General features: G+C 40.3%; 1 protein-coding gene across 10 annotated transcripts in view; it reads left to right on the forward strand.

Moving 5' to 3' along the window:
• The window catches only part of Dys (Dystrophin), a 136204-nt gene that overhangs the window by 79743 nt on the left and 30212 nt on the right, over nt 1-26249 (forward strand). For all 10 annotated transcript variants that reach the window (NM_001043263.2, NM_001275801.1, NM_001275803.1 and 7 more), the window contains 4 exons: nt 13991-14163; nt 17587-17737; nt 19321-19444; nt 21842-21999. In NM_001043263.2, the coding sequence (NP_001036728.1) occupies nt 13991-14163; nt 17587-17737; nt 19321-19444; nt 21842-21999 (606 nt within the window). The remainder of the gene's footprint in view (nt 1-13990; nt 14164-17586; nt 17738-19320; nt 19445-21841; nt 22000-26249) is intronic.

A 26249-nucleotide genomic window follows, 5' to 3' on the forward strand; every position in this document is an offset into this window, starting at 1 on the left:
GGCGACGAGTGCAAGACACATAAATTATGAAGACGAAGGGCGGCCTGAGTCGAGAGGTGTTGGACCAAATCTCACACACGACAGACAATTGGGCTTGTGTGGGAGGAGAGGAAATCCAGCAATCCACACACAGATACACCATGTATCTGCTGCCAACAATGACAAATTACCCAAAGCACAAAAATGAATGAGCGGAGAATCACGCAACACGCAGACAGACGCGCAGAAAGTATCTTGCAGATACAACATGTTGTTAACAGCGACAATAACAAGTTATGAGGCAGCAACAGACTCGCTGCATAACAATAAACAGCAAGTTGGTGAAATTTATTTCACAAAACTATTGTGCAAATAATGAAGCGCCTCGGGTGCCCAAGATTCTGGGCGGAGCGCTCTTCACTAGATGTAAAAGTTATAACTTATAAGCATAATTCTCGCAAAAGATGGGAGTGTGCGAGCAGCAGCCACAACACATGTTGGCATGTTGATTGTCGCGTATGCTTCGCAGTCTGCTTTTGGCCGGATTATCCCCCCCACAATGCACATGTCCCCCAAAAGTATTTGCGAACTAGATTTTTGACTTAGCATTGCGGAGTTTATGTATATCTTAGCTAGGCATGTCTCGATTTGATCCGCTTTTCGTGGCGCTGGAAAAGTAGTGGCAGTCAGTAAAGGCAGTCAGAAAGTTTGTCAAGGCTTTGGTGTGGCAAATCCCAGCGACCTTTCCCTAACCGCATCACATTAAGCTCGTGGTCTTGTCGACTTCATCTGGCAGAAGCTTAACTTTGATTTCAGACACTCTTCCCTGGCGGGTAAGCGAGCAACTAGCCCACTTAAATGCGCGTTAGGGCGGTGACAAGATTTCAGGCACAAAGTGTTGGCAAAGAATAGATAGACGGGTGTTGCTGCTTTACGGAAAAAGTTAATAGAAGTTCAAAGGAAATTTCCCAAGTTATAGTCTAAGCCATTCATTTGCCATTAATCTTATAATGGGGAAAAACTGAAGGCTTCTCACCATTCTTTGAATATTACAAATAAAGCTAACTCCTACTAATTGATTTAAAATGCTTTACATTTAACCGAAGCATTTTAACTTAGCCCACAAGTGTGCTTAAAATTGTACAATTATCCATTCCTTGGTTAAATTGGTAATTGACTGTTGAACAAATTTTGAGAGGGCTTAAAAATCTAGGAAATGAGCAAAGTTTCCATTCGCAGCTGATGACGCTTACCGTCAACTTGTTGTTTTCTGCTGTTGATGATAGCGTGGGGAAACGTAAGTGATTAAACTTCAAGTACCTGCGGTCTCTCTCTTTGGCTAAAATCATTTTCAAATAAATAAAACTAAACTTGGCCACCTTGCCGAGAAAAGTTATCAGCCAAGAGGAAAGGCAAAAACTCTTATTAGCCGTAGAGAGAAAAGAGCAAAGTGGCAGGACAAGTAGACAGGCAATTGCGATATAAATAGTCAGTTGGAGCAGCTGCTGGAGTCCTGGGGGAATTGGTCGGGGGGATCCGGTGCAGAGATGCAGTTGACAAACTAGAAGGGGACTAAAGTTTTTCTTAGATTTGTGTTCGTTGCTTATGTTTTGTGGAGCAAAAAACGAAGCCACACCACTTGGGGAAAGCAACTTTATCGCTTAGTGAAAACCCGAGAAATATAAATTTTGCCTTCGATGCCGAAAACAGCAAGTAGGCCAAATAGAATCAAAGGAAGTCTGGCCATTTTCGCAATTTGTTTATTGTTTTTTATTAACATAATTGATTGCTCGATTTGTGCGGCTGTGGAAAACTCTTACGATTATTGGGGAAGTTCCTTTAGCTGCAGCATCTGAGACATTTTTTCCCCTCTGGCCCAAAATGGGAAATCAGTAAGGAATCAGGAGCACGCCATTACACTTCCGCCTCCTTGGAATTAACTTAGCTGCTTATCCTTTATCCTTGGCTGAGCCATCTGGGTTTTCCTCCTCCAACTTTTACTTGATTGATGACGCTCATTTGTGCTACGTGTGTTCGGCTGTGTCTCCCTCTTCATCCAGGTTTGTGCCGAATAATTCTGCTTAATTTTAAATCAGTTTGCAATTTGCTGCGAAAACTTTTCTATACCGCCTGCCCTCCTCGTGCGGTTGAATTTGGTTTATTGCCTCGGTGCGTGTTGCATACTTTTTGCGATGCCTGTCGGAAATGTTTCTCATTCCAGTAGCCGTTGTGTTCGCTTCTTTATAATGCTTAAGCACACTCACGGGTAAAGTTAACCGCAAGTTACCAACTTTATTAATGTGCGTATATGCCCGTTCATGGGCCTCTTTTTCGCTTATTTTTTATGGACTGTCTGTGTTTCGGCTTTGTTCGGCGTTATTGCCTTTCCAGTTTATTGTTTACTTTTCGGAAGTGTGCTACTTTTTATACTTGTTTATTTACTTGGGCCAAAAAGTTGACAGAGGTACGCATTTTGTCACTGATTTATTTTCATTATGTTAGGGGAGGGCTGGAATCTTGGCTTTTTAATTTGTATATTTGTGGTATGTTAATACTTTAAACGTGCTACATTCCTTATTATATAAACCTAATCTAAATGAACTCGAAAGCTAAAGGATTGTTTTGAATTTCAAATCGTACCCATTAGGCTTAGAGAGCAAGCAAAACTGAATCTTTGGTAAAATATTTGTCGAGCCATTGTCGTCACTTTGCTCAACGTGGTTCAACACACACTTTTGCTTTTTTATCGTACCCCCTTTCTCGCTCTTGACACCAAATGCCAGCTACAATAACATATTTTTTCAATTTTTTCTATTATTTTATTCCATTTATGCTCGCGTTCAGTGGAAAGTGGCAACATGGCTGGCGCTCGGTGCATTCCGTTTTTGCTTCAACGCCATTAGGTAAAGCAACAACACTGCAATGGCATTGGTGCCCCTTTCGCGAAGGGGGAAAAATACCATGCTTATAGAGGGGTTGAGAAAACACCCCGCCACCGAGTTTACATTAGAATTGTTTGCCCGCGTTCATAACGAATTAAAAAATGCGGAATTTTTCGTGCTGTTTTTACCCGAGAACGGGATTTTCCGCTGCCTTGGCTCGCTCCCTTTTCCTCCTCCTCGTTTTAAGTCCCCCTGCCATTATTTACTCAGTTTCATTATGCACCCATTTCATTAAAAGTTAAGTCGCTCTTCGGGGCCAACCAGCGACAATTTATTTCAATAAATTTAATTACTAAGCCCTTGCAGCCATTTTTTGTTAACTGTTTTATACGCTTGACCAGAACCCTCATTCTTCTTTTATTTTTTTTTGAACGAAAGTGGAAAGTGGGTTGTGAAACTTTCATTACCTATTTGTATTACATAATTGCACTCACGTGTTGGCAGTCCCAAAAGTGTGTGTACATAACTACACAGGGGTGTCTGTAACGTGTGTGTTTTTCACAAAAAGTTCCTTCAGCGGAAAGTTCCATTTGCTGTACGTTGATAATTTGTTGAAAGTTTTCTCCTGTTTTCTATGTGTGCTCGCCGAGGTCATTTGCAGGATAGTCAGGTGAACTTTTTCCTATAATTGGGTAAATAAAGTTGACTGCTAATATTGAATATGAGCTGTTGGCTGTTTTTATGTTTATGTTTTAATAAACTCGTGTTTGATAATAGTTTCTCATACCTTTAAAATTGTGTATTTATTTTAAATTCTTCACTATTCTTTCAAATTTACTAAAATTTACTTGTACTCTATGCATTTTATCTTCAATTTTGCTAGTATTTGCATTTTAAGCATTCAATTTAACACTCCGTAAATATCTCGTTGCAATGATTGGACAGCCTCAGCTGCAGTTAGTGGAGAAAGTGGAAGAACATAATGCCAACCTATATAGCTGGCAGCAGTAGCTTCTAATTAATGTCAGTCAGTATCTCTCCCATTTTACTTCCTCTGGATTTGTTTTTTCAACTTTGAAAAAAACCCTGTGGGTGGGCGTGACGTTGAGTAGGGCTAACGCCTTTTCCATGTCATAATAATTTCTGGCTGGCTTTTCCTTTATCCCGCTGCCCCTGCCTGCTGCTCCGCGTAAAACTGAGAAATGGCGCATGAAAAGCGCCAACAAACTTTAATTAGTTATGCAAAGCGAATGCAGCTTTGGGAGCGAACAAAGAAGGCAGGGAAAATACAACGAGAAAAAAATGGGGAAAAACGATTATGTGAAGCAGCGTAAATATATTTAAATGAAAAATAAAATAAAAAGTTATAAATTGTATGAGCAAATTACAAAACACGCACATGGTCAGCTCAACAGGAGTTTTATTCGCCGGAAGCGTGTCTAAAAAAAGGGCAGGTAAAAACAATTGAGAACAAAAATTCAAATTAATTGTGCGCAAAATCGTAATTGCATGCGGGTAATTAATAAATTATATTGCCATATGCAAATCCGCAAAAGTATAAATGAATTTCTGGCGCTATAAAAACAAATTAACGAGAATTTAATGTGCCGTGCGTATTTGATAACTGACCGCCGAAAGTATGCTATGAAAATATTGTTATGGTATTTAATTGACACAAAAATAATTCCACGAACAAGATCCGCCGGGCATGGCTAATGACCTGACCTGACCTGACCTCCATGTGAGCGGTGCTTTTATGCATTAATTCTTTAGTTTTTAACTGAAATTTAAACCAAATGTTCAGTGCTTTTTATTAATGGCATGCAGTTGGTTTTACTTTCTGAAACTGACATGTTTAAACACAAAGCGAATCAGGCTTTAATAAGTCTAGCAAAAACAGTTGCAGTTAAATACATTTTTTTTTTTTTTTCATAAATTAACGTTTGAAGATCCTTAATTAAGATTCCTGTTCGCAATCTGTTGATCCGGATACGTTGACAGGTTACGACCCATTTAGCAAATAGAACGTTGCTCCCTTCATCTCCACCTATCAATTCACTGTGTAACCATCTCACATCCTATGAACAAACTTCCATTCCTGAAAATCCTCGTCCTTCTCCACTGTTTTCTTTTTTATTTCTCTATTGTGTATGCATCGATTGGTGTTTTTCTTTTGGCTTTTACCCAGGTCCTTTTCCTTCATTGGCTCATGCACTTTAGTTCATTACATCGTTTTCATTTGGCCAATTTGCTCACTTGACCATAGTTGATTTTTATTATTTGGTCTGGCAGTCGTCAGGAAAATTGAAATGTTTTCGGTTGCTTTGTTTTGTTGCGTTTTGCATTTGCCTTTTTATATCCTTCTGGTCAAATAGAGGGACAAACTAAGTGAGTGACTCCGATACACTGACTTCAACTAGTTGCATTCGGCTTTCCCTTGGGTGAAGTACTCTGTTCACTTTTCCTACCGCCTTTTTCATCTGTCTCCTGTGTCCGTGTCCTATGTCCCGTGTCCTGGGCCAGCTTTCAATATCTGTTATTGTCCTTCCCTTGGCTTCTTGCTGCTGCAGCTGCTGTTTGCATGCTACTTAATGTGGCACTCACTGTTGCCACTACGTGACTTTGCCATCATCTTCATCACGAAGCCAGTTAAAATGTGGTCAATTCTGGCTACTTTCCTGCTCCGTTTGCTCTGTGATCCCTTGGCTTTTGGCCATTTAAGTGGGTTTCCATCGTTCCGCAAACGTTTACATCCTTCGTTAGCTGGAATCATTGAAAAGGGAAATGTTAAATATAGCTTATAACTGTAGTATTGTGGGATTATTACTATTTTCTTTCACTTTTAAATGTAGTAGTACACATAACGAGAGCTTTCTCCATTTATTTCCATTTTGTGGGCTGATACCTTCTTCCTTATTACCAACTTCTGTTTTCTCAGCCTCATTTGTCCGCCTTAGATAATTTAGCCAGCCGCAAAAAGTTTCGCCTGCTTACAGAAGAAGTTCCAGCAAATACAAACTGCAATTTGCCAGCAGGGGGTCCCCCTTACCGCAAAGAAAATGTGCATGTGATATGCTTAATTATTTATTACGACTAATTTGAAAAGTCCCCAACAGATTTCGTCATCGTGTGCAAACTTTCACGTTGCTGAACCGCTCTGCATGAGAGCGAAAAAAAAAAAAAACGCAGACTGCTTAAACAGCAGACACCATATGAGTTTCAGTTTACATAGGTCAAATCAGGGCAAGAACGAGAGCTCAAGGGGTTAGCTGTGCCGGAGGAAAATGTCTGAATAAGCGAATCAGACTCTGAACAGCCAAGTTAAAGTAGTTTAAAAAGTGTCGTCGTCGTCGTCGCCATTTCATCGCTCAGCTGATGATGAGCTTACCAGGCCAACTAACTGGAGACGAAACCTCCTCCAGTTCCAACTCTTCCAACTCAGGTCCCTATGGCTCACATTGCCACCCCATTTCCACCCCATTCAGGCCGACGAGCACACAAAGCTCGTTTAAGTTTTAATAAACAAATTAAACTTGCTGTCTGTGCAGTTTTTGGAGCTTATTTTTTGTGGGCTCCACAGTGACACCAGATACCCCAAATTTGAGTTCAAGTGGGGTTAAATACAATCTATTGGGGCTGAGTTTGGCACAGGGAAGTCGGTTTTAATTGGCGATTCAGAAAAAAAGTTTATTAATGTGGTGAAGCCTTCAATTTGAAATTGCCAAATATTCGCAAGAATTTTAATGACATATCATGGAAATAGCGATACATTTGTTTTATTCTATTAAAAATTATAACGAATAAATCAGCTGCATGCATATTTTGTATCCCTTTGCTTTCATTTATTATGATAAAAGCTTTGCAGATACTTAAATAATTGCTTTTTACAATTGAATTCCCCTTTATGGCCTGTGCGCATTTTGAAGTCCTTGGCATGTTTAAATTCAGAGACTTTGGCAAAAGTCGCGGGCTAACATTCATTAAATCCTAATTTGCCGAGGATTACGAGCAGATACTCGCATATGTGGAATGTTTGCCCCAGAATAAAACACTCACTCACAACATCGAGCCAAATGTATGTATGAATATGCAGAGCAATTTGCACATTTGACCCAACGCCCACAGCAAAAATTTCCCAATTATTTCTGCTTGTTTTTTTGTCGCTTTGCTGGGCTTGCGATTTTTTATTTTGGGCAAAGTCATGTCTTGCGGAATTTTAGTATCGCGGCAAGGATGAGAAGGATGCGCCACAGTTGCGCAATTATAGCTTCGCCACAGAAATTTTATTTACGTAAATTTTATTTCAATTTATTTTCCTTCCCGCCTGCCTGCCATTCCTTGCATTTGTTTTTCGCGAGTTCTTTGCATTTACTTTGCCTTTATGAATTTTAATGAACATTTTTTCAGTTGCTCGTTTGCTATGCAAAAAAAAAACCAAACTAAAACAGAAGACCTGCAATTGCTGGGACCAAATTTAGACACTTCAAATGCTCAATGCAAATGTCATTCCATTTGGCCAGGATGTCTGTGCCTCCATTTCTCCATTTCTGTTGATTTCGCTACATATGCAGTTTTTCTTCCTCATGCTGCGGCAAATTCCAGCTTGCTGAGCGTTGCCAACTTGCCCAATGTGCCAACTGTGGAGCCCTTTGTTAGCCCTGCTAAATATTCGTTAACGTGGCGAGCAAATTTCGTTGGCAAACAGAGTTCCGTTTTGGCGTCCGCGAAGTCCCTGCTCTCTATAAAATTCAAATTTACATATTTGCACATCTAAATCGCAGTGAATTCGCATTGTTTGCCAAGGCTGCAAGTTTGAAAGACTTTGAAAGGCGGGGCGAAACTCGAAGGCTTACTTTGTCACAGGAGCAAATTCAGGAGAAAGCTCGAAAATTATTTGGGTAACTTTTGGCAGCAAACAATGTGGAAAAGGTAAAGGGATAAAACGTGCTATTAAAGTTTAAAAACGTGTTTGCACAAGGTGTACAATTAAAGGAAAAATGTAACCTAAACATGTAATGCTGACCCGATGACCCACTATTATAAAATTAATGTGAGGCCAAAGGATAAGCAACATATTGTGAAAAATAATATATTCAAAGCAAAATGTATAAAAACACATAGTATTTTCAAAGCTATATGTACATTTTCGCTTAATAATTTCTAATATCAAATGCTGTTCAAATTGGAATTATTCTTTTGAATTTGTTTGTGTCATTAAATGCAGTTCATTTAAAGCGTTCAATATTTTTTGGTAATAAATAAAAGCGCAGTTGAAAAGAGCATATTTCATGATCGCCAACTATTTCTTAATTAAAATATGTTTTCAATGACATTTAATTTACATACATTCTCATATTTATTTCGGGCACTTAATGAATTGCTAACATAAATTGCGGGATTTGCAGCAACTATTTTAATTTAATTAATAGGAGTGAAAAATGTGCGCGACTAAAAGGAAAGAGCATAGAGAAAAAAGTCATCTGCGGCCAATTGAAATGCGGGTGGGCAAACGTGGCGTATGATTAATATGCATTTTCAAAAAAAAAACAGAAAAAGGCAGAAGAATTTGTGTTTTTTATTTATGACTGAACGTTGAACTTTCCGCTAAAGTCAACGAAGCTCACACACAACAACTGCCACTCTGGGGGATTTGGGTTAATAGCCAGTGAAGGGGGCGTGGCAAGTCTGGAGGCAGTGGAAAAACAGTGGAAAACAGCGCCCACCTGCAACCCACAGGACAAAAAGGTGACCGAGTGTACGTGCAATGCTCACGAAATAATGGCAAAAGGTTTTTGTGTCGTTGTTATATTTTTTTCCGCCTAGAAGGGCAGAAAAACAGTAGTAACAATATGTAGATGGAGGCAGGTGGGCAAGAACAGGTAGCGGGGCAATTGTTGAGGCAGCTTAACAGTCTGACACGCACTGAGACTGTGACCGAGATGAAAATAAGATTCAAATGAAAGCTACACAATAAAAAACAATGACAAAGAAAACTCTCAAAAGGAGAACGAATTTCCAGGCAAAACGAACAGGTGTGAATTGCGGACCAGAACTTATGAGCAATATGGAGTGCTCAAACTATTGGATTAATTTTATTGAAAAATGTTTGCAAAACATTCTGAAAGTTGATTTAAGCTGACACATTTTAGTGCTACTCCGTTTGCATATAAAAAAACCCGAAAGGATGATAGTTGAGGCAGCAGATCCCCAAGCGCATAACGAACTGAAAAAGATGCTTTGCATACGAAATACAAAGGCTGACATAAAAAGAAACAGCCGCAATGAGACGGACGAGAAGCAGAAACAATAAACGTATCACAGGTCACCAAAAAAACCTAAACAAAAAAGCAACGGCAATTGTCGGGGAAAGGGGAAAAACCGACGAAGCTGAGCCAAAACCTGGAGCAGCAAACCCACAAGCCGTAAACTTGAGCCGCCTACAGAGTCCAGGAACGGACAAAAAGGATTATAAGCGCAGGGATGGATAAAAAAAAGTGGCAAGGTAAAGGGAAATTCGGCAGCCTCTCTGCGTCCAGAAGTGAATTAAAGCTGACACAAAAGGATTCGGCTTTGGAGCAGGGTGGCTAGTGGATGGCTTGGCCTCAGAGCTCACCCGGGTCCTCATATGTGGGTGTCTAATAATATGGTACTACCACTGGCAGCAGCCACAGCCACAGCCACAGAAGTTTGGTCGAGACGAGATAGCCATGCAGCCAGGGAAGCCAGAGCATTTAACTTCGGTTTCGGTTTAGTGGGGTTTTTGTTCTTTTTTCCCCGAATCCTTTTGGCGTTTGCTGTCAGCAGCTTTTGGGGGACAGCTGGGAGGAAAAGAGTCGCCATATCGATTTCCCCTCGAATCTTTTTGGCCAGGAGTCTCTGGCAACCACCGCTTGCTAACCTGGTTTGTTACCTGATTATACACAATCGCATGTGTGTGTGTGCGTGTGTGTGTGTGTGTAGAGATGTATGTGCTGGGTCCCGAGTCCTGTCTATTTGCTCAGTGCAGCGTAAACTCTGCAGATAAGTCAAAACCAAGTGCAGCCAAGTTAATATTGCATGCGGATAAATTGGAGCTTATATTCCAGCTGCTCGTTACAACTCCCCTCTCTTCTTGATCGTTGCCTTTGGCTTTATGCATTTCTGATTCCAGATTTTGCAGTCTGCATCTGATGGCTCAAGCTTTAGTTGTTATACTCGGCAGTCGTAAAAATGTAGGGGTATATGATGTTTAGAAATAAACTGTTGGCCATCTTTCATACATGTAAATGTATGCGTATACAACTTATTGAATAATGCAATAGCCTTTTGCTCAATAGTCACTTATACAGATTTTCGTTTCTTTAAACGCCATGTAACACAAATCTTTTTAAATATAATGGGTGTGCCTGCGTCGATTCAAACTTTCTTGTTTGTTTGGCTCATCTAAGCATCTCAGAAACTTAGTCATATTTGGATGAAACTTGCAAAAGTAAGCAAAAGCAAAGTTTTGAAGGGGATAAGTGAAAGGAAATGGGAAAAAAATATTTTCGAGTTTAAACAGAGCGGTCGCCAAACTTCTTCAAAGAAACTTATGAGCCATTCATGACAAAATCTTTTGAAAATCTTCAACATAGGATAAATAACACATATAATATTTCTCTATTTCAATAAAGAAAGCAAACATATAAAGAAAACGTATATAGTATATATACCAGAATTCCCCCCATTTCAAACTTTCCATATCTAAAGCACCTGATATATGTTAACCATAAATAAGTTTATTCAATTTATCAAACAAGCTTACAAGCTTTAAATACCACTTTCCGCATAAAAAGGTTTAAATTAATCCCTCATCAACATTCTCTTAAATCCATCATTTTCCCATTTTACGTTTTCCAGTTGACCCGGAAACAGAGTTTCATTTCCCCCACCCTTTTCTCATCGTATTCCGAATTCCCCCTTAACTGGCAAAAGAAATGTTTATAGAACATTTGCTCTGACACATCGCTCAAGATGATATAACAAGGAATAAAAATAATCGAATAAATAAGCAACGTGGGGAGCAGCCAAACAGCCTGATATAGCCAAATCGAATTCCAGTTCCCCAACTTTGACATCCAGTAACTCCAGCTCGATGCTTACGGCTCAGAGTTTGGTCATAAAGGATTTACACGGATGTTAACACGGCCCGACTAAAATATGTAAAATGCTACAATGGCAGTTTCAACAGCAGCAGCTGGATGAGGATGATGATGGTCCCTGTTTAAATTTTCTGTCATTTTGTTTTCCAAAATGGGGAATGGGAAATGGGAGCTGGGTTATGGCTGTCAGTAATGCTTGAACGCCCCTTGTGAGCACCACTTGACAGGTTTTCCCCCAGCGGCTGTATTTTTTCCAGGGATGAGGGGTCTTGGCCCGGCCAGGACGAACATTCGTCACTGGTGGGCCGACATCACTTGGTGATGTGTTTATTATGTGCCTCTAATATATTTATGAGGCGTCTTATAAACGCATTTTTATTTTATTCACATGGCCTGTCTCGCTTTTTCCTGCTCCGCAAACAATCAAAACACATCCACCAAAAAATAAAAGGAATAAGGCAAACAACACCCGTAGGTATTTTTTCTTATTTAGAAAAAATGCTTTCAAATTCATGCAGACATTTTTTTTGCCGTATTGGGCCAAGGAAATGATGCGCATAATATCCTTATGAATTTATATGGCGAAAATTATTTTGGGAAGTGTCTCGAGTGGCTCAATCAAGTGAATTTCCGCAGCAGCCTTAGTGAAAATTTCGATTTTTATTAAAGACCTTTTGGGGAATTATGCGGTTTACTTGAATTGCCCAAACAGCAGTTCCCGGCTCTTTAAGCCCACTCAACACAGTTTTATGGCTGCTGCCATAAATTAACCCATCTAAGGCATAATTATATGGAGAAACCATGGCGAAGCTTAGTTAGAGCTGCCATTCAGCAGCAGGAAGTGGGCGTGCATTTTTAACCAGCCATATCTTCCCCCTTCTTCAATTCCAAGAGCTTTTGGTCAGGTCAAGCCGAGCATGGCATTTACTTAATTGGCGCTTTAAACTGCAAAATGCAGTCACTGCCAGGGCATATGTATATATACGAACGCGTATAGCGTATAGCGTATAGCGGCACACACGTAAGCTCTTGTAGATGTATTAGTTCTGGCCATGTCGTGACTTAGCAAGGACAAGCAGCGGAAATGTGAAAAATGAGCCAACAAAAGCGCGTCGGAAAGGCAGGCAGCAAAGCACTCTCACACAGGACGAGTACATAGCATATACGAGTGCGAGTAGTAATCTCGCATACGTGTATTTATAGCTACTGGCGTATAAAAGCCATAAGCTGCATTTGTTGGTCCGCAGCGACGAAGCCTTTTGCCGTGGCTAATGGTCGTGGCCAGAAAGCCCCTTTTTTTTAACATCCTCCACGCTCATGAGCACCGAAAATGGGCGCGTTTTTATTTGCCATTAATAAACCATGTGGAGGCAGTAGGTTAAGTGGCGAAACAGCTGCTAATACCATACTTAAAGCATCCGACTCAAATATATACCATGATAAATAAATAACTTTCAAGTTTGAATAGTTTATAATTAAGACCCCACAATTGGTTTGCTTTACTTAACATTGACCCTATCTAATGCTCAATTAGTCCGGCATTGTCATTTGAGGAAAGGACATCTAAATAACAGACTGCCGCCAATAAAGAGGTAAGCCCGATAAAAGAGAGCTATCTGGTCATGCAGGAAATTGTGGTCTTTCGTCGCACAAATTAGCGGCATTAGTTGGCGCTGCCTGAGGAGTGGGGTTGGTCGTCTGCTATGGCGAAAGGTGGCGTGGAGCATCGGGGGCGACATAATGACCAGGCACTGCGTTCACTCGTGCTGGAAACTGCCGCTTTGCTGTCGCTTTTCCCATTTTCCCGTCGGCATTTTCTCATTTTAATTGATTTAATCGGCTTTGGTCCATGTGTCGCGATCGTGACCCCCAGTCCCCAATTTGTACCCCGTAAATCCATCACTTGCTGCTCATTAAAAATGCCTCGCGTTGGGTTGCCCCTTCTTCTGACTGATTTTTTTGTTTACCCCATTTCCGCTCTATTGGCGTATAAACAATTTTTGCGCATTAATTGAATTGCGATGTTTGTGTGTGTGCGTGCATGCGTGTTGCCGTATTTGTGTGTGACATGCATAAGCCAAATTAATTGGAGCTTCATTTCGCACACACACACACACACACAAACACACACACAGGCGAACGACGAATTTTACGTCCTTTTGCTGGCTAGGATTTCTTGCCTTCTATTTTCTTGTTTTTGTTTACTGGCAACAAAGGCAACGAGCTTCCTAATGAAGGTTTAATTAGCAAACACACACGCAGAGACACTCACTTACAACACCCACACACACAGACACATATACACACGCCGGGAAATTTTTGGAAAAGGGGAAAAAGTAGAAATGGCTGCACAGGATGAAGTCTCGAAATACCATTTCAATTATTTGATGTGCTGTGTGCCATCGCCTAATTCCAATTTTAATTAGTTTATTTGGTATATTTCGTAAGTGATTGATTGATTGATTGATTAAATTAGTTGAAATACAATTAAATAAACGCTCGAGTTGGCTAGAAAGTGTAAGTGAAAACGTACAAACAAAGAAATTAGAAAACGAGTGGAGGTCCTACATATCTCGAAATACATATATACAAAAAACTTGTGTAGAGCCCAAAATAAATCCACAACCGATACAAAAACGAGAAACCAGAACGGCCAACATTTTAAGCCCTTTTTTGTGAGCACGGGACTAAAATTCCATCTGACATGCCACAGGCTCCAAGGGGTTAAGGAAAAATGTGGAAAAACAACGAGTATATGACAGATAAAAGGATGGGTGGGGTCGAAAATAACAACTGGGACAGATGCGGTTAATAATTGGCCAGGTGGAGAGCTTTCAAACTTGTCAATCGCCCGAGCTTTGTAAGAATTTGCCTCGTCGAACAAATACTAGGTTAGTTTCCCTGGCACGGCTTTAATAGTTAAGTCGAATTTGTCTGAATATAAACCAACACATTTATTAGCATTTTCCGACTCACGCTCCACATTCCTTTTATGTTTGCTCTTTCTAGGACCTACAATCGGAAATTGAAACCCATCGCGTGGTTTACGATCGTCTCGATGGAACAGGCCGCAAACTTTTGGGTTCGCTCACCTCACAAGAGGATGCGGTTATGCTGCAGCGTCGCCTCGATGAAATGAATCAACGTTGGAATAATTTAAAATCGAAAAGTATTGCAATCAGGTAAGTGCTTTTGACTTCTTGTTTCCCATAGCCAACCTCGATTTTCATTTTTTACCTTCCTGTTACTGCTGTTGAATTGTTTGTCCGGGAGGAGGAGTTGAAAAAAAAAAACAGTTTTGTTGGTCGGTTCTGCTGCTTTTTTGCTCTTATTGTTGGTCTGCCATTTTTATGCTCGTGGATGTAAAAAGGGGGCGTGATGATTGCGGCCCAAGGATGCTTCAAAACCAGCTGAATAGAATTAAAGTAGCTCCATGCAGTTTTTGGCTTCAGTGCTTAAATGAGCATGAAGTTGAGAGGCTAGTAAATTGCCCAGGGACTTGTTAAACCGCCAGCTGGGCGTATGATGAATGAAGCCGAATCTAAATCAGATTGCCAGCTACGGATAAATAAAATACTTATCCCACAACTGCTTTAAGTGTTAATTAAACCGCATTAAGCCGTGCACGAAACGAGCAGTGCAGCGACATTGTTTAACAAGTTGAAAACAAGCCAATCCCCCTTCTGTGTCTCCTGTGCCACGCGGGTTAAGCAACTTTGTGCCGATGAAAATGGGAAAATGGTGGCCGGAAAAGCGAGCAGTCAGCAGTGAGGTGGAGATGAAAAGGGGACACACTTTACGGCTGACAAAGCCGCGAGCCGAACGAAAATCAATATTAAAAACGAAACGCGTGAAAAGTGATGGAAACGAGTGAAGGTCCGAAAAGCTCTGGTCCATGGACACTGTGTCATTGATGAAATCGTGTGCAAACACTGCCCCAGTATCCTTCGTCCTCCTGTCCTGTTTTTTGTTTCTCTTGTTTTTTTTTTTTGTGTTTGTAATTTCCCCATTTCATAAATAAAAGCTTGGCTTGGGCCCACAAATATTGGACGCTTGTTGATATTGATGCTGCCGATGATGAAAGTCGGGTAACATGTTTACAAAAGGGGTGCGGTGGGTATTGGGTATGGCAAAAGTGGACCGAAATGAATAATGATGATGGTGGTGACACGCAGAAATTCGCTCAACGCGGAGCCGTCGAGATCGCATAATGAATATAAATGGCAATTATCCATCGGAAAAGACAGCACGGCGTATACGTGATGTTGCGCCCAAAACAGTAGGCAACATTAATTTGACCAAGTTTCTAGAAGGGAAAGTTGGCTAGCTTTGTTACCATCTTATAGTTTGATTAGTCTGTATGCTTTTAACAACAACTACATTTACTAAATACAATATATAATTCTTTATAAAAAAAAATAATATTAGGCTCAAGAGATTTAATAATTTATTTTATTTATGAAATGTTATATTTTTGTATAGGGTATGCTTCCTTGCGTATAATAGCTCTGGTCCCCTGGCATGTTTCTCAAATGTTTTTCAATTAAAGGCAACAGACAAGATGACGAATGACACCTCGAGTGTGGCTCATCCTCCTCATCATCCTCCGCCCAAATTGCAGCCCTCATTATTCCGACGTTCTGGCACATTTCCGTGGGCTAAACTTGGGCCACTTCCTTTGTTGTTTGGCTTGGTTTCCGACCCGCTGTCCGGAGTCGTTGTTTGCGCTAAGGATTTGTTGGCTTATAAATTCTTGCGAAATATTTTGGACAGCACTTGAAAAGTTTCACCGTGGCTGCCATTCCTCAATCCCTCTACGTCTTTTCCTCTTTCTATTTGATTTTGCCCATTGTGTTCGCTGTTCGTTTGTATTAGCCGCGGCACTTTTTGGCTTTGGGTCATTTTATGCGCAAAGTTTCGTTGGCTTTGAACTGTGCAAACTTTTTGCGTGCTGCATCTCTACAGGTGTTCCGAATCTGGTTTATTCCCCCTTCACATTCTCGCTGATTGCTGTATGGGAGCCGTATGGTTGTGTGTGCGTGTTTGCGGAGAAGATTGATGAACCCGTATCTTTTCTATGGATTCGTTTTCTCTTTAAGCTTCTTTTGGCGGGTTAAAAAATGATTTAATCGAGTATTTTTTCACGACCAGATTTATAGCGATGTGATGGATGTGAGGGAATGTCCGTAATCAATCAATATGCTTATGAAAAGCACTTAAATAAAATCAAGATACCTCTTTTATTACATTTTTAATAGAGAAAACCTGTTAGGTCATCGTTGTCTTAATATTTTATAGCTGTAGAAGCATATCAAGTTCAGGAAAAGGATTTAATATTGATTGTTTGGAATTTGCTAAGTCCCAAAACCGATGGTGTCACTTCAATTCTCTTATAACTTTCACCCATATCAATTTCCAGTACAATTTGTCTGCCCCACGTCAGTAATTGTCAAAAGCCTATTCACAGAAATAAAATCCAAAGTGAGAAAACAACAAAGCGGCTGAAACTTGAGAAAAAATCACCAAGTATTGTCCGTCTCAAGTTATTTCCTTTTATTATTTGCATGAGGAAAAGCGAAAGTGTGCGAAAAGCGGCAAAAGGAAGGAAAGCCCAAAGGAACGGTCGTTCCGCTCCAGACGAAGATGAAGGTGCTAGAGCCAAGCCTTAATTATAATCAAAACCAGAGCAGAAATAATAAAAGAATGAAATGAGCACGCCAAAGGAATTCGCCAAAGATAAACAGACAAAAGGTCGAGGGGCAGGAAACTCCAAACGGAGAAGCGGCGAGTGGCGGGGAAAACTAGGGAAAGCGGGGTGAAATGTGATGACAATGAGGCTGTGACTATTGTTATTACCGGGTCGCGGGGCTAGAGATTTTTCAGATTTTTCCCTGTGTTATTTCTTGCTTCCCTCGGCATGGCAGTACAATGGTCGAAAATATGCCAGGACGAAATAAAATGTGAATAAAATGTCATGGCATTTCACAAATACAGCGACAGCTGAAATTTAGCATAGACCAGTCCCATTTGTGCCTGTGTGTGTGAGTGCCTGTGCCAGGGTCCTCGGCCAAATGCCAAAACAGGACACTTTAATAGACCTCACTTAAGGAGGAAATTTGTGGGCCACGAGGAGCGGGCCATTGAGTCGCTGGACGAGAAGTGCCGGAAGGAGGGCGGAAACTCAAGGAAATAGACAAATTGTCGCTGACATTTTGCGGGTGCAATCAGCACAGATGCTTCCTCGTCTGCTCTAAAGTGCAAATTAAATTTAATATTATTACAGCACTTTCGTGGGCACAGAGAAAAATAAAATATGCTTTAAAAATTAGTGAAATTATGTAGATTTAAAAAGAGGAAAGGATATTTTTATTCAATTGTAAAAAAAATTGTAAAAATAATATTCATCGTTGAAATTAATTTTAATACCTTTTGATTATATATTTTTCTTATTCGTAAACGGGGTTTTTAAATAGTTTTATTAGTTTTATGCGATTAGGGATGCTAGATTTCTTTTTAAACTTTTTTTTCGCAATGTGAAGGTGCTATAATTCTGGTTGCCTGGTTAAAACAATCTCTAATAGCCTTTTACCCTTGTTTCTCTGCAGGAATCGCCTGGAGTCCAATTCGGAGCACTGGAACGCCCTGCTCTTGTCGCTCCGCGAACTGACCGAGTGGGTTATCCGCAAGGACACCGAACTGAGCACTTTGGGCTTGGGTCCCGTTCGAGGCGATGCCGTCAGTCTACAGAAACAGTTGGTAAGTCCTGGCAATGGGTCATAAGACCTTTTTCCATTTCCCACTTTTTTGGTCAACGACCCAATTTTATACCACTTTCTTCATTTTTTTTTGCATTTTATTTTTACTGGAAACTCCCCCGGGGCTCCACTTCAATTTGTTTGTCCGCCTGGCCAACTAATTGTGTGGAAGTTTTGGCCTGCGTGGTCTCTTGACACATTTTCAGGTCCTGGGTTTAATGATGCCAAAAGTGACTTGGCCAGCTGCCACTTTGCATTTTCGGTACCCCATTTTCTGGTTCCTAATTAAATAATATTCGGCAAATACCTAAGGTATATTTAAGCTATGTACATGCTCATTTGAGCGTAAATACAATTTCCAACTGATCCGGGAATTGCTGTTTGATATGGGTAAACAGTTTAGACTGGCAACAATGCAATCATTTTGCAATTTGCACAATTGTATTCCGAGTCTTCTGAAGCGCAATGAAAATTTGTGTGTAGCCCAAATCATTTGCTATGCTATATTTTAATGAGTTTGTAGTAAAATCAATTCGATCCGTAATCCAAACTGACCCTCTAAATATAAAAGCATGGGTCGATCACGTTTAAATATTTTATGATATTTTTTTTTCTATCCAGCGTATATTAAATCCTAATCTTTTTCTACTCCTGCAGAGAAGCACATATAAATCTATATGTGGTTTTTGTACGGTACCAGCGTATCAATGTATTTAATGGCTTGCAAGAGAACCCGGATTTTAGTTGGTATTTTCGGCTAAATAGCCAAAAGACCTCCTTTCGAATGGAATCAACTTGACCGAGTTGCGTATTCGACCTCGGCCACGATTGGGCTCAGAATTCTTAAATAATTGTTAAATGATGCTTGTTATGTCAAAAACATGGACACACTCGCCCGATTCCACACATCCTGCCGCACATGGGGCGAAATCACTTAGGGACCTGCCTGAAAAGGGAAGTAAGGGAATTAGGGAAAAAGTGTAAGGCAGGAGCCAAGCAGGCCACTCACTCTGCGAATGGGAAAACACTGTCTAACACAGCATGAGGCACTTGAATTTCACTTGGCCCCACTTAGAGCCCCAGATCCGAGCTCCAAGAAACAAGTGAGCGGAGGAGCAGCTGCGGAAAAAAATGAGTCAACTTTCACCCCATGGAGAGGAAAGAGAAAGGAGGGGGGCCATCAGCAGGGGGGCAGTGTATAAATCTATTGCCTGCCACTAAGTTACGGTCTGCCGAACATTTACATTTCGGCCTGAAGATTTTATTTGCCAGCGAACGAAGGATTCAGCCAACGGCCACAAAAGTCCGGGTCCAGCTCTCTCGGTCCGTAGTTGTATATTGTTGCATTTTGTTATTCCCCAACTAAATGCATTAAACACGAGAATTTATTGCTCCGGGCTGCAGAAGATGCCATTCCCTTGATAGTTTATGGGCCTTGACCACTTCAACTGTATTTTTCAGGCGGCTACCAAATATCATGAAAGCCCTAAACATACTTTTATACATATATATATATATATATATAGTTATTGCACAAGAGTTTCATTCATTCATGTATTGCATTCATTGCCCTTCCACTTGCAGGACGATCATAAAGCCTTTCGCCGCCAATTGGAGGATAAGCGGCCAATTGTCGAGAGCAATTTAACGAGCGGTCGTCAGTACATCGCCAACGAAGCAGCCGTCTCGGATACCAGCGATACGGAGGGTAAGTTTTATGGCCACCAACGACACACTAAAAAGTCGCCAGCTAAACTACCCATTAAGGGGACCACAAAAAGGTTTTCCATGAATCTCGTCAAGTGCTCTTGTCTTGTGGCGCAAAACCGAAATTGGATTTGTTAGGGTCGGCGGAAAATCATGATCTATAAAATGTCCGTGGAATAATAGAGTCTTCTATTAATGGGATACTTATTATGGAGTTCGTTGACACGTTCTTCCAAAAGGGTTTTATTGGAAGGCAAGGATCTGAATAAATATCTCCTAATTAAATGAGGACTAAATATAAATAACTAATCAAAATATAAGTCAGGAAGCTTAATTTGATCATGAGTATGATTTATAAATTTGCCCCAAGTGTAACTCTACCTCTAATAGTTATCCAACTTGAAATGAATATTCGGGCAATCCTTCTTCGTATTAAATTCACCTAGATTTTTCACCTTTTTATACCGCCGCCCTCTTCGTTCCACATTCCCTTGAGCATTTTACAATTGATTGAACTTTCTGTCGAATATCTCTCACGAATCAACGAAAAACTAAAATGTAAGAATTTGGTTTAACTATTTTACAAAAGCTTAGGAAGCTCAAAAACCACACTCGCACTCACACCAGCACGCATACAAATACAAATCCAAGGATTGTACTTCGGAACGTGAGCGCCTAAAAGTAGACAACTGTTGTTGGGCAACCGGAGAATTGCCAATTGATTTTGCACCACCACACATATAACCCAATCCGAAGCCCCCGAAACCTCAGAGCTGGCTTTAGTTGCCATCGTAGTTTTTTTTTTTAGACTTTAGTTAACAATTTAGCAAATGGCTGTGTGGATTTAGCTTGGTGGCGGAGGTTAGAGCTTGGTTGGGGATTTGTTTCCTTTTTTTTTGTGTTCGGCATGAGGGGGAGGTGAGAGGCTGGGAAAGCGTCAATGATAATTGCGACCAGAGCAATTAGGGCGATTAGTACGCTATTAGTGCCAGCCATCAGCTGTGGGAGAGATTTGGCCAAGTCCCCATCACACCATCGTTTTGTGGCCTTTGATTTTACCCATTCCTTTTCACCATTGGCAGCGAGTGCCCCGAATTTACCGACTCAAATGAGTTTTAATGCCTATTATTTGGCAGTATTAGTATTATAGTATTAGTATTATAATCGGGGTAGAATGAGATCTATTTTGTATTTAAACAAATTTGAATAACGCTTATATTATGCAGCTTAGTGTTAAATATAGCGATAGCATTAGCACTTTAATTTGTGTGCATTGTATTATGGCAATAATAATATATTTATTTTTATATTTCCTCAAAAGAAACCAATATTCGTTTAAATATCAACTTATATGCGAGTTCTTTCTATAAAATCAAAATTGAAAAAGAAAAGTTTTGCTCTGGAAAGGCAGTGATGCGAGCAAAAAGCAGAAAACATCCAGAGCGATAAACTCAATCTTTAAATTGAATTTGAATATTACAACGGAACTGCGATGTAGACGGGATGGGAAAACTCAGCTCAACTCTCGATATTTGCTTAGCATCACATTACCAGCTGTCCAACCTCTCCTTTGGCCATAAAAGTTGCTCGCTGTCTCCGTCCGTGCATTAAATTAAATTCGGATTTAGCCAACTTCGCCTTGTTGCCTTACTTTTCTCAGCGACTGTGTTGGCCTGTCCATAAAGCAGGAGCAGCAGGAGCAGAAGCATGAGAAGGAGCAGCAGCTGCCACTCGACTATCAGTCAGTTGGTCCTTTCGTCCATGGATTTGCTATTGCATTTCCCTTTGCCGCAGAGCGCGTCAGTTTGTCTTTCAAATTTCCTGACACTTTTCCTTTTCGATTTTCCCGCTGCCGACGACGACTGGCTTTGGCTTTCATCTTTCAATGTTGTGGCAGGAAATAGCTGAGCTGCCCTGTTGGTTTTTGCGGTCTCGTCGCAGCTAATCGATGGCTTAAAGACATCGATGTCAATTGAGTTTACCTCGAAACTTTGGCTTTAACTTGAACGGTCCAGCTAATTGATTCCCATGCCGAATCATAGTTGAGTTTCCCTTTGTTTCCACTCAGCTTCTTGGCTGCTGGCTTTCCCCCAGAGCTTACCTGTCCGAAAGGTTATGTTATTGCAAATTTAATCACAGTCTGCAATCAGCATAATCAAAGATGCCAAAGCACTGGCAGCGCACAATCATCGGGCCGACACTAAGAGCCATAATATCATCTCTAATTCATAAACTCTTGTACGTGCCAGGTGGGGAATCCTGGTGGGATCCTGCTCAATTTAATGGCAGCGCAATTGTCTTTTTTTCAGAACTTTGTCTCTGGCTTTGTCTTTGACTTGATTTTCATAAATTTAGTAACGAACATCTCCTTATCATAATCTCTTCCTTCTCCCCGCAGCCAACCATGATTCCGACTCGCGTTACATGTCCGCCGAGGAGCAGAGCCGTGAGCTAACACGCAGCATCCGGCGGGAGGTTGGAAAACTTTCCGAGCAGTGGAACAATCTAATCGATAGATCTGACAATTGGAAGCATCGCCTGGATGAGTACATGACGGTAAGTCGAGACTCGCAACTTTTGCCTCTCATTTCCTGCGTGACATTTTCGTAATTTGAGTTTTGGGGCCTCGTCGAAATTTGAACTCAAACTCGAACCCGGCGCGTAATTTTCCATTTTTACAACTGCTCGTTAAGTGCCCGTTCTGTGATGGGAGAAAAGAACTGAATTTTCAAGAGGAAATCGAATTTAGTTTGTTTTTCCGAAAAAGTTCAACTTATGGCAGTAGTACCTCTCGCATTCTTGGCACATTTTCCGCTGTGAAAATACTTTATTCAATTACATTCGCTGTGGCCACAACAAAAAGTTTATTTCCAGCTCCGAATACTTTGTCCTTTTTGTTTCCTACATTTTTTGGGCTAATAAATGCAAGTGTGCTTTTTATGACGCCTGTCGTTCCGTTCGAGGCTTAGTCTGTCCCACAACAACAACACAATATATTCCACCGCAAGGCCATGAATGTGTTGGCTGAAAAGAGATGGCCAAAAGGGGAACGGGCCGAAAGGGAGGCTATTTCGGATGTCTGCTGCTGGCATCGTTACTCATACGCACCGTAAATTTGATGCAACAATGTTTGATCGCATAAAAATGTCACACAGACTGTGCAAACAATGGCTTCAACATGGCGGGCCACACCAGTCCCCCATTTCTGGGCAAAAACAACTCGTTCAGAGGGCACAAAATGTATAAAATATCAAAGCGCATAAAGTGCACATATTGTATGCGATACTCCGTTTTTCCGTTTTTGTGCGAGTTTTTGTAGGTGGCATACTCTCATCGGCCAGCCGAGTGAAAATCAATGCTTCAGACTGAACGAGCACCAGGAAAGCAATATAGGGGAATGGAGCACAGCCAAAAGGCAATGGCAATAGTCATGAAAATCAAGAAATCCTGGCCTCAAACAGCTGAAAAAGGAAGAAACGTCATAAAAAAAGGCACTTGAGTTCTACCTTTTATAGTCGGAAATAGAGTTTTCTCAATGCTACTAAATATTTATTTTTGCTCTTTTAGTAGAAAATATCAGTATTAAGCTTGTTTTTATAAAAGAAATCATACTCTGAAATAATACACTAAACAATACCAAATATTTATATTATTAAGCTCTAAATCATACGATCAGGCTTATAAATTTGTATATTGGCCTTTTTAATAGATAAATTGTACAATTGGGAACAGTTTGAATGGATTTTGGCAAACAATTCTTGTTTGCCCTTTTGCAGACAAATCTAATCAACACAAAATGTTGACCCACTTGGCGGTGTTATATATCATAACTCACAATATTTAGACACGTATATTTATATGGTGGTGTTTGTGGCAAGGCTATGAAAACCGTTTAAAATGCAAATAAATTCGTTCGTTAGATTTGCACTTCGATCAAAATTGTTTAAACGCATTTTAATAACGCGTTTACCGCCGCTCTATTTCAAATGGTTCTTGATAAATTCGTTATGCTTAACTGGTTTCCAGTTCAGTCAATTCCCGACCAATTGAATCAGCGGAAATCGCCGGAAAATAATCTCTCAATGCCACTCGACACCCAGAAAAATTACAGACTCCTCGAAAGTGCTTAACAGTGTAGTGCGTTTCATATTTTTTCGGACTAGCATAAAAATCAAGTTAAAAGCAGCTAAAAAACTCGTTACCCACCTGTAAAAGTTGGTTAACTTTTTTGGCAGTACTCGCGCACCCTTACACCAAAATGTTTATTTAATTTTTTGCTGGCGAAACAAAAATTACTGATAAGGAAAACTTTTTTCAAAATTAAAAATGTAAAAAAATTAAGAGGGATGTGCAAGCATTAAAAAGGTAGAAAAAGTGCAAATTAAAATAGAAATGAAGGAACAAAGTTTGGCGGCAAGAAAAAATCGGAAAGTTTGGTTTGGTGCGCTGGGCATAAAAAAAGTTTAAATAAATGCAACTTAAAACAATCACAAGGATGCAGAACTGGGCAGAAATAAGGGTGCGTGGTAGGATGTGCAAACTTTGCGACCGTTTTATGAAAGCCTGGTTGAGCCACGTTAAATGAAGTCACCAAATGGCCGAGGGAAAGTTTAGCCAGTGTAGTAACCGAAGCCCTTCCTCCCCTACAAGCCACTGAATAGTGGTCAGCTTGGTTAATTGACCACAGGCAGAAAATGTCTATTAATTGAATAAAAAGTTTTTGCTGGAAAATTTCATTTGCATGGTAGGGAGAAAGGATGTATTTTTTGCGTGAAAGTGCATTTTTGTGCACATTGCGTATACGACTATCAGAAATTAAAAAACTAGCTGACATTTTTTTGTTCGGTTTTAATATCTTGGCATTTATAACATCTTTAGTAATTAAACAATTAATGGCTGGTAATAAAATTACAGTGCAGTATAGGGAAAGAAATTGAGCCAGAATCGTAGGATTTCCAAAGTTCCGCCAGCACTTGCAATCAAGCATTCAACCCTAATGAAGTTTGATTAGTACTGGCTTCGGCAAACCTCAATGCAATGCGCAGCCAGGCTCTTCAATCGAACTGAGAGGCATCTCTACATCGCCAAGCCTCCCGAGCTCCTCTTCGTTTGGGCTCCAAATGATGCATGGCGCCCATCAACATCAATGTCACGCCGAAATTCCTTGGCAATCACCCACAAACTCAATCAGATGTGGAATGTCGGCCCTGCCATGCTAATGAAAAGGGTTGGTCAGAGCAGACAATGAATGCCACAGAACTACTTCTGGCTCATTTGGCAAATAATTCGAGACTCTGAATTTTATGGAGTTAGCTCGACAAGAGCAGTGGTATGAGCTCCTCCAAATGCGTGAATGTGAATCCCCATGCGGAGCACGCTCCAGAGAATCCAATCGAATCGAATGGAATCGGAGAACCGTCCACTTAAAATGGGTAAAATTGTGGCATTGGCAGTCCGCAGTGGCATGCTGAATGGACGCTAAAAAGCAATTGCTTAACGCTTTGAAATATGTTTCATTGATTTCCCGGAAAATTGCTGGAAAAATAGCAGAAAATGGTGTAAGGGCAGTCAGCTCTGGCCATAATTTAACCACATGTGGTCGATATTGAAGCAGGACATGGGAAGGCAACTTATTTAACCCCTTATGGTCACTCGAACGAAGCTGCTGTTACTTGGACGTTGTCCTTTGGCTCCTCTAGCCATGCTTAACCACTTCAAGTAAAAGCTGCTGAAAAATGTCCTTGCTGAGGCTAAAAGTTTTCGTTGCAGCTTGTGTTTGTGTTTGCTGTATTATGCAGGCTGGGACACACAATGAAATCAATTTAGTTAGCTCACTCCTCCTCACTTCGACACAAAATAGTTTAATAAATCACTCATACGCAGTGTGTGTGATGCATGTGCGAGCTCTTGTGCTCGGTGGCCAGTGATTTATGGCACACTTTGCGAACTACCAGCCCCGGTTGACACTAGAAGTAATATTATCTATGGAAATTTTGATTTAGCAACAGGGATTACCGACTGGGCAAGTAACCAACAAAAGCTAATAAAACAATTTTGAAAATTTCGTAAATATTGCGCACATGCACACTTGTCCTTAGCCAAGACCAGAACCCCATGAAGTGGAAACATTTTTTAATTCAGGTGCCTAGAAGTATGCAATATTTATGAGTCAGTCCATTGACAAGTGTAAGTTAAGTTCCGTCTGGCTTGAAAAAATTTGAAATAAATTATTTATATTTACATAGAATATTCATATTTTTAAACTTTACACAAATTGTTAAAAGGCTAAGATAACTCGAAACATTTATTTAGTAGCTTTACATACGTTTACTTAAATGTTTAAATTTAAGTATGTTATGTGCTTAACTTATTTGCTTAATGGCTTCCCACAATCCCTTTATAAAATAAAATAATGGGTAATACATTTATTTGAATTGACTTATTTTACTTATTTGCTTAATGGCTTCCCAAAATACCTTCTAAAAATAAAATAATGGGAAACAAATTTATTTGGATAGACTTTCAACATAAGCACACTTTGAAATGGTTATCCAAATAAAAACCGAACTCCGTGCCGTTAAATCCTTCAACAAGGATAAAAAGCAGAATAACAAGAAATGTCACCAGAAGACAGCAGCTGAGTGCTGTGGAAAATGGGGAAATATTGCACGTCAAATATAGAAAAATATATCATTTCTCGTCAACCGCCTGGGAAATCAATTGATTGTCACGCTAAAATGCTTTAACCGTGCGGCTTTCTTCCACTCCACTGTCTGACTTTTTTCGCCATTTTCCGTTTGTATTTT

This window comes from Drosophila melanogaster, chromosome 3R, assembly GCF_000001215.4.
Source record: "Drosophila melanogaster chromosome 3R".
In the NCBI taxonomy this organism is placed as follows: Eukaryota; Metazoa; Arthropoda; class Insecta; order Diptera; family Drosophilidae; genus Drosophila; species Drosophila melanogaster.